The sequence below is a fragment of the Eleginops maclovinus genome, chromosome 23 (genome assembly GCF_036324505.1).
Source record: "Eleginops maclovinus isolate JMC-PN-2008 ecotype Puerto Natales chromosome 23, JC_Emac_rtc_rv5, whole genome shotgun sequence".
Lineage (NCBI taxonomy): Eukaryota > Metazoa > Chordata > Actinopteri > Perciformes > Eleginopidae > Eleginops > Eleginops maclovinus.
Window position 1 is genome coordinate 15,902,071 of NC_086371.1, and position 16,707 is coordinate 15,918,777.

General features: G+C 38.4%; 3 protein-coding genes across 6 annotated transcripts in view; 2 read left to right on the top strand and 1 right to left on the bottom strand.

The window, feature by feature from the left end:
- zdhhc15b (zinc finger DHHC-type palmitoyltransferase 15b) lies at nt 1–5,603 on the top strand. Its single transcript, XM_063877229.1, has 11 exons — nt 1–191; nt 584–610; nt 702–796; nt 910–1,030; nt 1,341–1,410; nt 1,695–1,727; nt 1,818–1,938; nt 2,107–2,239; nt 2,393–2,519; nt 2,856–2,974; nt 3,537–5,603. The coding sequence occupies exons 1-11, from the start codon at nt 74–76 to the stop codon at nt 3,578–3,580; spliced, it is 1,008 nt and encodes a 335-aa protein (XP_063733299.1). The 5' UTR covers nt 1–73; the 3' UTR covers nt 3,581–5,603.
- On the bottom strand, nt 5,510–11,462 carry uprt (uracil phosphoribosyltransferase (FUR1) homolog (S. cerevisiae)). Of its 4 annotated transcripts, none has more exons than XM_063877250.1 (8): nt 11,272–11,462; nt 10,504–10,698; nt 9,471–9,513; nt 9,318–9,387; nt 9,021–9,083; nt 7,835–7,996; nt 6,831–6,929; nt 5,510–5,941 (listed from the first exon to the last, which is right to left on the bottom strand). In XM_063877250.1, the coding sequence occupies exons 2-8, from the start codon at nt 10,680–10,682 to the stop codon at nt 5,835–5,837; spliced, it is 723 nt and encodes a 240-aa protein (XP_063733320.1). In that variant the 5' UTR covers nt 10,683–10,698; nt 11,272–11,462; the 3' UTR covers nt 5,510–5,834. The 4 variants fall into 4 exon arrangements, with proteins under 4 accessions (XP_063733320.1, XP_063733321.1, XP_063733319.1 ...); XM_063877251.1 differs by having other exon boundaries at nt 10,926–11,446; XM_063877249.1 differs by having other exon boundaries at nt 10,504–10,832; nt 10,926–11,446.
- abcb7 (ATP-binding cassette, sub-family B (MDR/TAP), member 7) overlaps nt 10,789–16,707 on the top strand; it is a 23,212-nt gene continuing 17,293 nt past the window's right edge. The window contains exons 1-4 of the mRNA XM_063877190.1: nt 10,789–11,274; nt 13,084–13,167; nt 13,247–13,324; nt 14,125–14,244. Of these exons, the coding sequence (XP_063733260.1) occupies nt 11,125–11,274; nt 13,084–13,167; nt 13,247–13,324; nt 14,125–14,244 (432 nt within the window). The 5' untranslated portion in view covers nt 10,789–11,124. The remainder of the gene's footprint in view (nt 11,275–13,083; nt 13,168–13,246; nt 13,325–14,124; nt 14,245–16,707) is intronic.

Genomic DNA, 16,707 nt, shown 5'->3' on the forward strand with positions numbered 1-16,707 from the left:
CTCGCAGATCTCACTGATGGATGATTCCCAGGGATGGTAGTCGAGCGCAGATCGGGAGAGAGACTAGGCGAACATGGCTCTCTCCAGAGGTTTGAGATGCTGTCAAAGGGTTTTCTCCTGGATACCTGTCCTTATAATAACCTCCGTTGTGTTGTGGTCATACTACGCCTACGTATTTGAGCTATGTCTTTGTAAGTATGACAGTCCATTTGTTGTGATTTTGAGTATTTAATTGTGTACATTGCGGATTGCCGCACAGCAGTGTTGACAAAATTAAAAGCCAGAGCAGTAGCTAGCAAAATAGGCGGAAGTGGTTTAGGGTGTGTGCTTTTAACCTTACATTTAGTTTTAAAACAAAACGTGTCACTAAATGTAATTCCTTATTGCCACTAAGAGGTAAGTGTTGCAAATACTGGTTGTTGTTGATTGTCCTAGCTGCCTGTCAGTCTGGCTAGTGGGATTAGCCGGTAGATCCTGTTTCTGTTTTGAATTGTAAACTATTAGGGGTAATATGGGGCTAAATTGTTGATAGTCTCTGGCACAGGGATTGTGTTTTTTTCATGCAATGTTTTTGTTTTTACAGTTACACTAACCAACACACTGGAGAAAGGTGAGTTGTGCTACAATCAATGTGCGCTGCCATACAAAACATTACGATTATTTTATTGTTTTGAACATCGTTGTGACTTTTTTGTTTGCAGTGGCCTATCTACTGGTATTTCATGTTTGCTTTGTGATGTTCTCATGGACCTACTGGAAATCCATTTTTAGCCCTCCTGCATCACCATGCAAAAAGGTATCCTGACCAGTTAAAGCTGCCAGGCTGAACATCATGCTAGGATTTATTTGATCAAGTCTGTAATATATAAAGTAATATAAATATGATACTGATGTGTGTTTGTGCTTCAGTTTCAGCTGTCATACTCGGACAAGCAAAGATACGAAATGGAAGAGAGGCCAGATGCTCAGAAACAAATCCTGGTTGAGATTGCAAAGAAACTTCCCATCTTTAGTCGAGCTCAATCTGGAGGTAATTTGTGCTGATATTTAAATTCCTTTTTTTTCTTTTGCGGTAATATAATTTAATATGGTATTAACCCATTCTTTGCCGTATGTAGAAGCAGGATTCACAAGGCAGATACATTAGGCACAGTCTGTCATCTCGCACGTAATCTTGCGTGCGTAGTCTAGGGAAATTAGGCCCCATTCAAAGTAATCAGCCAATGCATTTCTTTAATTAGTGCTGATTGCAAAGACTAAGTTCTAGGCTACAGGAAGCAAGTGAAGGGTATGCTCAGCTCAAATGTCCTTCATTCAACTGGCCATCCTTTTGTGTCTAGCTATCAGGTTCTGCGACCGCTGCCAGGTACTGAAGCCTGACCGCTGTCACCACTGCTCGGTTTGTGAAACGTAAGTCACACTTTCCTCCTCAATTCATTAATCTAGAGAGATTACAAGAGGCAAGACGATATTTGTTGTGGTAATTAGAAGGTGTTGCTTTGTTGGCACACAATCTCTCACAGAGAATTTCCTGATGATCAATCAGATCAAATGTTTACCAAAAGGACAACAGAAATCTAGTAAAGAAGGTTGCATTAAAAGTACGATTTCTATGATTTTGGAAATTGTAATTTATTGCTTTAGCTGCAATGCTGTCAAAATGATATGCATTAAAAAATGTTTTTCTTTCAAAGATGTGTCTTGAAGATGGACCATCACTGTCCCTGGTAAGCTGTAACTTTTACCTGTATTTCCCTATTTTTAAGGAATGTATGTAAAATGTTTTGCTCTGACGGCATCATTTCTTTTTATTTCAGGGTGAACAACTGTGTGGGCTTTTCCAACTACAAGTTTTTCCTGCTTTTCCTCGCCTACTCCATGGTGTATTGTGTATTCATTGCAGCTACAGTCTTTCAGTATTTCCTTAAATTCTGGGTGGTAAGTGTCATAAGTCTAAATTATCACTGGTGCTCATCATCATAATGGAGTCATATGACACATGTTTGTTGCACAGTCAGCACTACTGCAACTCCACAAGAAAAGATAACTTAACCAAGTGTCTTGAATAAAACCTTTTAAGCCCATTTTCCTGTTTCTCTCTTTCAGGGGGACTTGCCAAATGGGCCTGCAAAGTTCCATGTCCTCTTCCTCATGTTTGTGGCGATCATGTTCTTCGTCAGTCTCATGTTCCTTTTTGGCTACCACTGTTGGTTGGTCGCAAAGAACCGATCCACTTTAGGTGAGGATTTACGTATTTATTGGAGAATGAGAACACCTTAGATCCTTCTCATGAAGCTGCTCTCACCATCTCATAAATGTAGGAGCTTTGTTAAAATAGATATTTGGATAACGGAGAATTGAAAACCCTTTCTGATTGTTTCTCCTTTTCTAGAGGCTTTCACAGCTCCAGTTTTTGTCAGTGGACCAGACAGAAATGGCTTTAATGTTGGCATACGCAGAAACCTGCAGCAAGTGTTTGGAGAGGATCGTAGGCTGTGGTTTATCCCGATTTTCACAGGGTGAGTTTGTTGGCATGAGGAAACTAATTGAGATGCATAATAAGTTAACTTAAGACGTTCTATAGTTGTTTTGTATTTGAGCTATGAAATAAATGTCCAGTAAAACTAAATTCAAATGCAGTTATAGGGAAAAGTTATATCAAATGACAGCTAACTTTAATCAAAATAATAAACTATATATTTAAATGCAGGGGATTTGGATAGTTTTTAGGAGGGATAATATGATTAAGTTGTTTTTACATGTAGGAGCATTTTATTTTCAATGAAGGATTGGATCAGGTGATGGCCACAGCTCCTACCTAACTCCCCTTTTCTTTTGCACACTGTACACGTCAGCCAAGGGAACGGCCACTACTTCCCCTTGAAGAATCGGAGTTCTGAGTCCCACAACCCCTTATTAGCTAATGAGGAAATGTGGGAGGAGTCGGATGATGGCTCTGAGGAGGGAAGCCTGGGTGAGTCTCTTTAAATTTGTCATATGCATATTTCCACATGGTCTTTCCAATTCCCAGAATACAAACCGCTTTTTAATTCTTTTTTTAACAGAAATCAGTCGCTATTTGCCTTCATTGCGTGGAATGATGTTTTATATAATTTGAGTGTGTCATGCTTTAGTAAATGTGCGATATATAGTTTTAACTTCAACAAATTAAAAAACTGTTGCTTCAAAAATGGATTGATAAACTTTCTACTAAAGTCAAAATAATTCAGTTAGACCCTGAATTGGCCAAAACTCTGTTTTCCAGTCACAGTAATGGGCACATGATATATAAAGTCACCTTCCAGCACCGACCATAAACGGTAAAGACACACACTTTTGTCACCTTGGAGAGAAAAGAAGCACGGAGACGTGATTGTAAAACAAACATGTTTGTGTTCAAACTTGGAGGCACACATATTCCCCTGCATAGCAGTTTGAATTCTAACCAAACTATTCTGCCCCCACCTGGTGGTCACAGGCAATGTTCACCAGTGTATCCATGCTGAAATCTCTTCTTTCTTCTTCTTTTATTCCAGTTGAGGACCATGACCCCTCTGTTACCATAGAGATGGAGGAATAGTAATGTAAAGTAAGGACAATCTACACTGGTACAGAGGGTGTAGATTCATATCACACACACTGTGTACCACCAGGCAAATGCATTCCATATCATGTGGACCTTCAGACACTGAAAGAATCCTGGAGGAGGCCAAACGTGTGGATTAAAAGCTGCGTTAGCATTGTTATTGCCACTTGTGGACAACCAGTAGCATCACCTTTCCTCTCAGCAGTACAAAACAGCATCAGTTTGGTTCAGACAAAAACTCTGGTTGTTCATCTCAAAGCAATGGCTTCTGTGGGATTATACATTAGTGTTAATTGGGGTGCTTCTGTTTAACGCTGTACTGCTTTACATGCCTGTTTTATTGTTGGGTCGTGGGTTTACAGTGTCTGTGCTGGGTGGGGGGCTCTAAATGAACACCTATTATGCTGCAGAGGTCCCTTGTAGTGATTCAGTTGTCTGGCCTCTACAAGTTTGAGCTTTGCAGAATATTAACACAATATTTTACTTTTTTTGTAATGTGCATAAGAGTATTATATTACCTGACTTAACCTTCGCCTTATTAATATATTCATTTTTGTGTTTTAGGACTCCTTTTCTTCTTAGAATGTATTCAGCTCCCTGCTGGTGAATAGACTGTGCTGATGTTTCTGGCACCTATTAACGAGAGAACCTCTCATATTGTGCTTGAATAGAGAACATCAGCATTTATATTATTGGCTTAATATGCCTTTATCGATGTCGGATCAGACTGGTTGCGGTATTAAAAACTGAACTGCCGCATATTTGAAGTGTTGATGAACTTTTACAGCTCATTATGTTTAAAAAGTGCAAAGAGTATTATGGCAAACTTAATATAATGTTCATAATTCTTTAAAGGAGTCATATTCTTAATATACTGTGTATCATTGCTTAAATTATGTTGGCTACATTGCTGTAAAGAAATGCAGTGATGGGGTTAAGTTCAAGGTCGGGATGAGCATACAAACTGTGATAGATTTTCTATTTAAAATAATTATCACAATCTTTCTACCATACCAGCCTTCCCTAGTGCAGTAACACTTCTGTGTGGATACAAAGTTATAGGAAAGTGAAGAGAAGAAATTAACTTTCATCATGGCTAGAAACTAATTTATAGGTTCTATGTCTGTTTTCCCTTCGTGAAACATGCAGATAAGTGTACATATACATAATGACTGATCCTCATCCACTGGTTGGTAGAGGAAAGCGATGTTCTGCAATATGATGTTCTAAATTGTTTTCTACCTGCGTTAATGTATTTTGAAATTGTAATAGTAATGGAACAGATCCTCCTGGTGGAAAACGTTGGTTTATGGTATTTAGTGTGTATTTATATTTAGCCAGCAAACCTAGTTAAAAAAAAACGTCTGTTATTGAGTACGTCCGTTTTAGTACAGTTCAAAAGTTCGGCCTTTATCAAACCTTGATGCTGTTTGATCTTGACACTTTAACTTGCTTCATCATATCTGTTTTACTACTATGTTGGTTAAGCCAAATCAAATGCTGGTCATATCTGAGGAATTCATAATACAACATACATTATGAGGTACGACTCATTGTCTGAAAGCATGTATAAACTCTAGGAAAGATGTGAGTGTTTCATGTCGTCTCGTGTTTATTTATTGTTATAATCTTCAGTTTTTCTTCCTGTGTATTCAGTTTACTGGTTCATTACTGCTGCAGGCAGTGTTTGTATATTTTGCTCCGTCAAGTGACACTTAAAATAAACTATTGAAGCGATGTGCTTTTATCAAATAGTAGGATAGGTAGTATTTATAAATGACAAATTATACCCAATTTGCAGACAGAGTTCAATACTGCTAGAGCACCTGCAGTGTGGTCCCTTTTTATATATTTATTTTAAAGTATGTAATTGTGGCACTTCCTTTTTCCAACACCTCTAAACCACTGAAAGTACTGAAACTGTTTCATTTGTTGTTCTGTCGTTTAACAAATATAAATTCTTTATTTTCCATTGGTTGTTGTAACATGCAAATAAAATGATCCAAGATGAACTCATTATACATTTCACATTTGTTCTCTTCCTTTAGCATGAGGATAAACAGCACGAAAAAAAAGCAAAATCAATAAATACAATTGCTCAGATTAATTGTTTTGCATCAGTTGAGGAACTATGGAGCTCAAGTAGCAGTATTTGGCACAACAAGGAGAACATGAGAAACATTTAAATAAACAAGACAAAATATACTCAAAACTATTTGCTAGTCATGTTCCTCATGTTGTCTTCGGTTCAGTCGGTGCCAAAGTACCTCTGTCCAAAATGTGTCGGAGCCACCGGGTGGACCTCCGTGGTCAAGATGGTGATATCGGGGAACTCCTGGATTATAGATTTGGCTCCTAAGAGACAAGTAAAATGTATAACATTAATGAGAAACTGAAAGCAAAGGTCAAACTTATTTCCTTATTTTAAAGGTTTCTTCGACTGGAGTAGCCTTTATTTGAGAGTGACAGAGTTGAAAGGGGGAGACCGAGGGGATGACAAGCGTAAATGGTTCCAGCCCAGATACGTACTTTGGTCCTCCGCATGAGAACTGAGCCCCAATACGCGGGTCGCCAGCTCTACCAGGTGAGCTCTACGTCGGCACAAGGTCAACCTAATGTTTATGATAAGCCGTCCCCTCATTTATTTGTACCCAGAGAATTAATCCTAACTTTTGTGATCCATTGACTTTTCATTAAATGCTGCACAGCATTGCCAAACACATTTAAATACCTATTAAAATGCTGCAAATGTCATAAAGAACAAAGCCAATTGCCAAAAATGGTGTTATCCTGAGCCACAGCTAGCAGTATCATTCTAATGGACATTGTGCCAATTCCTTGGGCATGCTACATTATCCTCTCAGCATGTCAACAGTAGGATTGGCTTATATGTTAACATGCGCTTCTTTCTTTGAGTGAATATTTCGGCCTAAAGTAGATATAAAGCTCACAAAGGTTAAAAATTCAAACATTTTTAGAAAACCATGAATATCCACATTAAATGTCTTTATAATTGGTGAAAACTGTTGGACCTATTTGTGGTATAATTAAAAAAACATCTGCTGCTCTGCTCACTCATACTGCTGCGTCACATCAGCAGTACCACCGAACAGCATTGGTTACCAGCAGTATAATGATGCAGCAGGAGAGAAGGATGGAGGTAAAACTGTGTGTGATCTGGTAGGTAAACAAAAGTAAATTAGTGGTAAGCTGCAGTTGCAGTGAACTGGCAGTGGTGGCATACCATGAGGCGTGGAGAAAAGGCTGAGGAGGATAATATGTCTGGGCTGGACTCCGTGCTCGATCAGCACCCTCACTGCCTCGATAACAGTGTTGCCGGTACCTGCATACACAGAAAATGGAAAGGTTTAACGGCGGCGGATATTCAAACAATGTGAACATTTAAGCTAACACAAAGTAGCTTATTGCTATCTTTGTTTGCACTTGTTATTCAAATCCACCAGCAGGGGATGGGTAAGGGAGAGGAAGGTGAAAGGTTATAGGTGAAATTGACCAATATAAAAAGACACACTGTGTTCATTTTCTGACTTGCTTGATCAATCAATTGTACATTGTATCTGCATAATAATGCAACATGATTACATGAAAATAAAGACCTGAACAAAACTAGGGGGCTTCTCCAAAGTACAGCAAGGTACATACAATAAATAAAACAATTAAAAACGTAAAATATACAGTAAATAATATTTGATTGTGTACGGGTTAGAATTTAGCTGTTGGCAAGTATCTGCTGCCTTATGTTAGCATCTCGTCTCTAGGTACTGAGTCTTAGTACTATGGAGCATTTCATTCCTGACCCTGTTATCTGCAGCAGTGTAACCGTATGTTCTGACATAATAAAACGTACATTCAACCTGGCTTAGTGGCCATTATTTTAGCATAAAAAATGCAGCTTTCTGACATTGGGAAACCAGGGCTATTAAGATCCTATTTTTGTTGGCTCTCATTATGCTATTCAGCAGCTTGGTGGCTTTCTCCCAGGCAGTGTATAATTTCCCCCGTAAGAGCTATAATTATCAGAACAGTGTGAATCGGCTGGTAGGATGTGGAAATGCAGACTTGCCGGTGAAGGTCAACTCAAGGGAGATTTCTCAAAATGAATAAATACATGAAACCGTTTTTACATTTGCACAAGAATGGACTCTCTTGACATTTATGTGCTACTGAGGGCGCTTACCAGGAGCCATCATCAGTGAGATTAACTGCGCTCAGCCCTGTGTTACTTACTAAGGATAGGGTACATGAGCAGGACTTTTCTTCTGTACACATCAGGGGGGAACTTGGCATAGAAGACCTTGGCTTTCTGTGTCTCCTCATCACTCTGGATGAGGATCTTGCCAATGCGGATGGAGCGGCAGCAGTCTCGTAGACCCTGCTCCATGGCCTCACCTTGGGGAGACACGCAACAGATCTTGCTAGGTTGATGTTGTTCATTTTAATGTGTTTAATGAATCAGAGTGCCAGCATTACTTGTTTCATCAATATCATTGTACCTACATGTGATATGTGTATAACCCAAGTCCAACTTCCTTTTGAAAGCCCTCCTTTTATGATATGAAATCATGATACTTAAAGTAGTGCAGATTTCACTCTGTTCATCTCGGCTCTGCAAGTGTGATTGTCAAGTAGGCAAAATGAACAACACATGACAAAAATGTATCTAAATTGTGTATGTCTCACAAACTACACTGTGTGTGCACATGCCTCTGCAACGATGCGGAGTACAATGAATGGACAATGGAAAAACAAACATTCAAAAAGAAGATAAGAAAAAGAAAGCAAAGTTAAGGTAGCCTTAAATTCCTTCTTTTATGGAATGCTATTGTGTCATAAAAAAATAGGACAGTCTTCTGATCTGACACATAATTAAGTATGAATGTGGACGTGTGTCAAGATGCCAGCGCTGTGTGGACTAGAGAGAAAACAATAGGTGCATGTGTTTTGATCTGCATCATATAATGCTAATGTGTGTTGCCTTTAACATTTAGCATTAACCTAAAATATGTGTCAAACAATTTTGCATTTTATATTTTCTGCCCAAGAATTACTTTCATAAAAAGATAATATAGGTTTAGCTTTTGACAGCGATAAGTCTCATTAAATCTGACAGAGAGAGGAAGTGAGTCGCTGACAGTGATTCCTTCAGAGAACATGTTCTGCCAAGTACAGCAAGGACCTGTAATATTATTATATTATATTATTTTGTATTAAAATGATCAATCAGTTTCATTTTAGAAAATAACTGACTGCTGATAAAAAGCAAATGATCCTGAGCACACAATACCCTGACCTGATGAATACGTACAGGACTGGATAAGTTGGCACAAATCACATATGCATGGAAGACATGATAAATGCCCTTACAAAGGAGAGGCTGTACTCTGGTACGTGTGATAAGACAGGTGTAACTTACCACTCCTCATTATGCTGACTCCACAGTTGCCTCTTTCAAACTTGACTCCTTCATACTTGTACCCTGAGAGGAAAAATGAAGTGGGGACATTCACAAATGAGGCCGCTCTAAATAAGCCTGGTAGTCACACAGGCTAGAGGTAAAACACAGGATGTGAGCGCTGCACTCATTCTTTGCATTTTTAGTATTATAACTGGTGAGCTCTTACATGATTAATAGAAGTGTCAGAGTCTCAGATTATGTGTCTGACCTTGAAACCTAGACGTTAACTTTGTTATGAGAGAAAGAGACCCTCACCTGTTGGCGTAGTCACAGTGCACTCCGAGTACGGGAGCTGGTTCAAACCCTCTTCAACTACTAGTCTGATCTGTTATTTGAAGAACAAAAAGCTTAGAGCTTGTAGCTTATAAACATACACATTAAATGTGTTGTATTATTTCCCAATCTTACCAGTCGATCAGCACAAAACACAAAGTCTCCTCTGCTGGTTGTCCTGAAAATGGAAATATAAATACTTAGTAACCAAGTTCTCAATGTACCTTTTTACTATGAATGCACCAAACCCACTCTCCTGTTATATATGCATTTTGACTTCGCACTGATCCTATATCTCAGTGAGAATGTTCAAAATATTTTTTTCTTTTTTCTTTACCTCACTGTATGGAAGTAATTGGGATCATTTCTCTACATGCCAAATGTTCAAAAAATATTTTGATACTTGTTGTAGACTGGGTTTTTAGGTTGTGAAGTTAATATTATTATTTGTTATTATCACAGTGATTAAGTTATAGTTTTTAGCCTCTTAACTTCCAGTTAGCTGTAGTTTAGCCTCAAGTAGCTTGAAGGATAGAAGGCCTTATTTTTGCTCCACCCTGTCTATAATACATATTCATTTAATTAAATGTAGCCCAAAATATCCTTTTATATTTAGTGTTGAAGTGTACTTTGGGATGTTTTTTAGTAAATTAGATAATTGTATGGGCTTTAAGGATTGATTGTATTTTCAATATATTTTTATATTATTATTATTACTATATTATTAACCAAGTTTTATTTTGCATCTTATGTTGCACATTTAAGTTCTATTTCTATTTTAATCTTATTTGTACTATTATTATGAAGTGTGTGTTATGTTCCAATAATTAGCCTAAGGCATTCTTTCCATCTTCATTCTATTTTCCTTTATTGTAGAGCACTATAGAGTACAATAACTATTTTGATACTTTTTACCACAACAGATTTGCTGTGGTCTGTACTTTGGCTTATCTGCTCCCTTGGCGCCAGGTACCTGGCTGCCTCTCTGCTCTGCCACCTCTCCTCTGCATGTGGTTGTGTGTGCATGTATTTCCTCTGTGTTTGTGCATGTATATCCTCTGTGTGTTTAACGTGTGTCAACACAACAGAGTAGAGAAAGCAATTTCCCTGTAAGGGATTAATAAAAGTATGTCTTCTGTCTTCTTCTTATATAGGAGTAGGGACTCACTTGTCTCTGATTATGGTCTGTAACTCACGGATCTGGTCATTGAGAGGGAGAAGTTTGAGCTGAGGTCCCACGTTTTCTTGGCTGCTGTCAGTCTGTATGCTACCATCAGAGGCTTCAGAAGTGGGCAGCACTGCAGGCACACTGCTGCTGCCGTTGTTTGCAAATCGCACTTGCTTCATTGGGTGCTCCTGGCCACTGTTGACATTGTTAAGCTGCTGATTGTGGCAGGGCATCCTGAGTGCGAGGTGCGAAGGGGTTTCCTTTCCAATAAATGTGATAAAGCTAAACACCGATTCTTGACCGAGTGACCCAGTTTAACAGTTGTGTGCCTGACAAAGAAGACAACGTGTTCTTCCTTTAGCTTCAGCTGCTGTTTTGAAGTAAAACTATCCGACTCACGGAGCTATCGCAAAGGCACTTACCGTTAGCAGGACATTCATCAACCGCTAGATACTAAATCCCGTCGTGTCAACATTAAAGTAGCGGCTGATAAGTCCTCAAAATATAACGTAGAGTGCACTAAAGCTACTTGTCTGCTAGCACTGACACTGACAGGGTTGCTGGAAACCGGATACGACGTACCAGCGTGGTCATTAACCGCCTTCCTCCTTCGGCAGCAACATGGCGCCGATGTTGGTAACACTGAAATGCGGCTTTTACTTTCAAAGACAGCAGTTAGCGCTTCTCCTTCGACAGACAAGCTCATATCACATTTGGAATAAAAGTCACAGTGAAACGTTGACAGACCATAAACGCCAAAGCACATACCTGGTGAGTAAAGGAGGGGTCAGTTGGCTGGAGTGGACAGTCACGCAAGGGCAACGATGGAAAGTCTTTCTAACTTAGTTTAGATGAAATTAAAATAGATCATTCAGACAGTTTGTTTACAAGAGTGACCGATGTCACTTACATTTGACCCAATGCCAATAAGTGAGCAGTGTAGCATAACTCGTCTGTCAGTGTACTCTCTGTCACGTGTCATAAGAGTCAGTACATGTTAGATAAGACTGTCTGTTTGTAGCTGATATGATAGCTGTGTCGTCACATGTTATCACTCTTTTATTGATTTTTTCACAACTTTAGTTTTCAACAATTCAGCTGACACTTTGTGTGTATAACTTGCTAAAACTAATGCAACATCCCATCCCTGACATATTTACTACCTGTAAGGTTTTAACTGTTAGTCTTTCTTGAAAATTGTATTTTTAAAGGCTGTAGTTTTAGCAAGGCTGTTGAATTGTTTTGCATTGTATCACTAGGTGTTTTCGTCCATGTGTATAGAGTATTTCATTAAATATGCTGTTTCTTGCAAACACAATGTAAATGCTATCCTACAATTAGATGTAGTTAGCTGTAAGATGGACCTTAATAGTGCTGACATATAGTCTTCAGATAAACATCTTTCATTGTCAATATGTATATGTTTAACTTTCAGTTCTGGTTCATTTTCTATTTTGAAATGATTATATTTTAGTTCTACTCCTTTTCATCTTCACATTATGTGCAATGCCTTGTTTACTCGCTGCTGTGACGAAAACATTTCTCCCTAATTGGGATCAATAAAGTACTTTTTATCTTATGTTATCTTCATTTACGCATTGCACAAGTTTTATCTTAGTGTATTTGACCAGTGAGAGTATTTTATCTAGATATTAGAGGGATTCTTAATTAGAAATGATCATGTTAGCCAGTTGGAGCGTTATAGTTTACAAAAAGTAAACTCTTTTAAAATGAACGTATGAAATAATTTGTGACAACACAGACCTACCGAATGGAAGCATGAAAACACTGATACAAGTAGTGAAAAGGATATGGGGATTCAAACAAAGCCTGCTCTGTATGTAAATGGCTCTTAACACACTGACCATCAGGACTGTTCTGAAGATTGCACAAATGTGATCTTCGTCGTCACTCCCAGTGTTTCTTTGATTACAGGCTCACCCATGTCACTACAAACTTGACCCGGCCATTTTTTTTCCTGTGTGGTCTGCACATCGTTAATAAATATGTAAAATGAAAACAACAAAAAAAGATTTTCTTGGATAAGTTGTGTTTACCTTTTAATTGTATGCTAGATCATCATACCGGATTGATGTGGTGTCCCTCCGGGAGATCCATCCATCTGATATTGGCTCTTTCTTTTGACTAATAAAGAAATGTCTTTGTATGATTACAGGTCTAACACAGGTTGAGTGTGTGTTCAGTAAGCCGATTTTAAACCACCCACTATAAACCTTGCATTATCAAACTCTGCCTCTGTAGGCATGTTAGTGTTTTTTTTCCTTCTTTAAATGGTGACTGTGTTTAAATTGAGTTACACAGGCTCACAAAGTATTTCTAAACATACTTTCTTTATCACCTTTAGTGACTTTAAACTGTGAGCATGTTGGTACAACGCATAGGAAAGGCAATGATTAGTGTATGAATTTAATGTGTTGCACTTTCTTTCTCTCTGTTTTTTAAATGAATAACCTCTTTGTGTTGCATTTGTTCTGGCGTCCTTGTGTTTCAGAGAATTTAAACACCCAGAAAAATGAAACATTAGTCAAATAAGGATCACGTGTTTCTCATATGTTTCAGCTGAGTTCCCCAACACACCTACGAACAGCAACATGGAGTACAAACAGGAGGGAGAACAGTCGTCAGATTTTGGAGGCAGTAAAAGTAAGTGTGTTTCATGAATAACGGTGGATCATATCTGTTATCAAAATAAAAAGTAGACTAACAACGCATGTTTCCACAGCATTTGCAGGTAACAGACAAAAGAACATGTTGGCACGGAAATGCAGGAGGAAAGCTAAATGCAGATCCAAAAAATGTGGTGAGTACATTACCTTCTTTGATCATTCAAACTTTTGCAGTTGCTTTTCTTAAGGACCAATGTTGGGTTTGCACAACAAACAAAAACACAAACAAAAAAAATACAAATGATTAACGCCTGTAATAAAGGTAGACTAAGAGGCTTTTATTATACATTACCTGGTCTTCACATGTGGTACAGGGACCTCGGTTGTGCCTTCAACTGTTGAAGTTAATCCTCTCTTTGCAATGTCACCTACTGATTCATTGTATTTGATTAAAGGCAGGTGTTGGGCACAATCTCTCTGTAATTTGCTTGGAGGCTTTGCCATACAGCAGTGTGGTAACATGGTGCCACCATATTGAGTGGATTAGAGGAATTACTGCATATTTTTTGGCCTGCAAAGAGTCCCAGTGGCAGGTGTGTGGTGGAGCGTGTGTAAACAGCCATGTTGGCACCAGTGGGCTCTGAGAACTCAGCTGGAGTGACAGCCCAGGTGTCTCCTGGGACTTGTAGTGTCAGGCTGGACCCCCAGGTCCACCTGGAGACACTGCTGTTGTTGCTGCTCCTAAAACTCCCAAGAGACTCCCATTGACATTTGATGTTCCATGTGCCTGCCCAGAGAGCCATCTTGAGGTTATTATGATTGTCACGCTGAAAATCAAACGCAAGATAGTTGCCAATATTGGGAAACAGAGTGTTGGGTAGAAAACTATTACTGGTACTAAAATATAATTGCTATGTCCCAGGACAGACTGTATGGGTAATGCAGGTATTCTGATCTGAGTGTTTGTTTGTTTGTTTTGTTATGTTCTCCACAGCTGAAGGAGGTGAATTCAACCAAGATCCTCTCTGCAATGATGTCTTATGTGTGGCCAAAGAATAGACCAGACCTGCGGGCCCGTGTAGCCATCTCTCTCGGCCTGCTCGCTGGAGCCAAAGTAAGTTTACTGACAATTTCATGAGTATTGAAAGGGGGATGATTACTGTCCTACTTATTATGTATCATATAAAGCTAATTTGATATATTTGATCAGCTATGAGCAATGCTGTTATTAATCCCTTACAACTAATGATATTTCTATGTAAAGTTCAGCTTGTAAACATTAAGGAAGAGGCTCAAGTCCCTTTTTTACATTTAGCGACACTGAGTCTTACTTCTGCATTCTGCTTTGTTTATTTCTTACCCTCTTAATGTAAAGTCTAAAGATGTTTCTCCCCTCTTTATTACAATACAGCAAACACATAAAAGTAAGATTCATTAATTGAATACACTCATGACACCATCTCGATTACATTGGTTTGGCGTTAAAACACAGCAGACTGCTGCACATGTCATGATTCAGAGGGTACATTACTACTCCCCTCTCTCTAGCAGGGCCCTGAGATACTAAGGCTATATGGAACAGGTCTACATTTGTAAAGGACATCACTAGTAGGGGCTGTGAATTCTCTCCTCAAGGTATATGTGCTGGGTGATCCATTATCTTTGACGAAATGATCCAAAATGCCATAATGGTTGATAGACGGACGTTATAGAGGTGTTAGAAAGTAGCTTCCTCCTGTCAGGAGCGGTGCGTAGAAGCTGAATAAAAGGGCCTTATATGAAAAAGATTTCTGTGAAAGACTATGGAAAGATTATATCTTAAAATTGGAAGAAATATCATATATATACCCATGAATAATGCTGTATTAAATATTTTTATGTTTACCTTTTAATACCAAGTGGCTTTGCTATTTTATTTATGACATAATGTTTGTTTGACTATTTATACTTTCCTTATTCTTTCTCTATATCTCAAAACTATTATAAGCATTATTCATTTCCATTGTATTAGTTATTGTTTTTCAGTAAAAGAGTCATAAAAAAGTATATACTTAATTAATGTTTGAAGAACATCCTTCACAAATAATGTCTGAGTAGGACTATTTAAATAATAAAAGAGCTATCGCAAAAGAAAACTGCAGTACCTCAGATCGTGATCAGAACACATATATAAAAGGAATATGAAAAAATAAGAGAGCAAAGACAATCACAGCTTTCCAGAATCGAGTGAATCAGCCATTCCTCTTCACAGTGGAACAGTAAATTGCAATGAAAGAGAGAAGTGAAAATGTCAAGGTGGTTGCCGACGTAAATTAAACGTTAATTATTGAGTGTAAGAGTTTCATCTTTTAAGCTCATACCTCCCCTGAAACACATTCTTTCTTGAAGTTCCATCAAGAAAAGAATGCCTGTGTTCACCAAAGATGTCTTTATCAGCATAACACATTTCTCCATCACGGACTCAAGTTCTTAGAGAAGGCTGCAGCATCACTCTGGTGCACGAGTGGCTCGGGCAAACATCACGTCTGATTTTATTATACAGCAGTGGTGTGTCGTTGTGGTTTGCCAATGCTGCTGGACACAGGATTGATTGGAAAAACATTATCATGTCGGGACCTACAGTTAGTATTTATTGTTGACTGAACATTATCACTCACTATTTTTCAGCATTCAAAAGTATTTTGAATATTTATCCTACCGTCCTTCATTGATATAAAGTGTAGTGGATTGTGCAATTGAGTTTTAACAAGTCATATCAGAAATAAATTCCAGCAATCCAGCGTTTGCATTCAAGTTTACGTCTATTTTCTACACCTTTGTCCTATTTCTAAGCATGACCTTTGAAACACTCTCCTTCCTCAAATGCCCAAATGACTATCGGAAACAGATCTCATGTCAATAAATGTCAACTGACAATTTATTCAGGATGGGGAGATCTCGTGATCACTGCTCATAAAAGGCATATTGCATTATTCTAGAAAATAATAGCCTATGTTTCTAGCTAAAGAAAAACCGGAAGGCTTGCACATTTTATGAGATAGTTGTGATTTCTTTGCACATGCTGGTTTCTGAGCTGCTGTACTTGTTGTTGAGTCCTTAAAGATGAACCATCACCTTTCATCATGGCAATCACAAACTGCTTACGTCAGCTGGTTTTTCTTTAAAAGGTTAATCACTTGAAGATTGCATTTTAAAGATGATGCTGTCCAAGTGTCAGACTCTCACAAGTCAGTGTGTGACACCATTTCAATACAGACTGATGGTAAAACGCAGCAAAGCATTGATGTAATTTGTAATCAGAAATATCTCCTCACTAGCACAGGTTGTTACACGGTGTATAGAACCCATTTTTTTTCGAGATACAGTGTGCTTTTAAAATAACTTTAGATAAGTAATTGCATGCACTGCAGCAATCAGTGCACAATGTATTTCCTCTTTCTTTGTTGATGGTCTCTAATTTACACCCTGGAAAACAATCACAAATTCACAGCTACCTAAATAAGCATGTACTGCTCCCTCTCAGCATGTCTAATAAGTGTGTGTGCTAAGGGGGGAGAGAACACACACGTGCAATCCA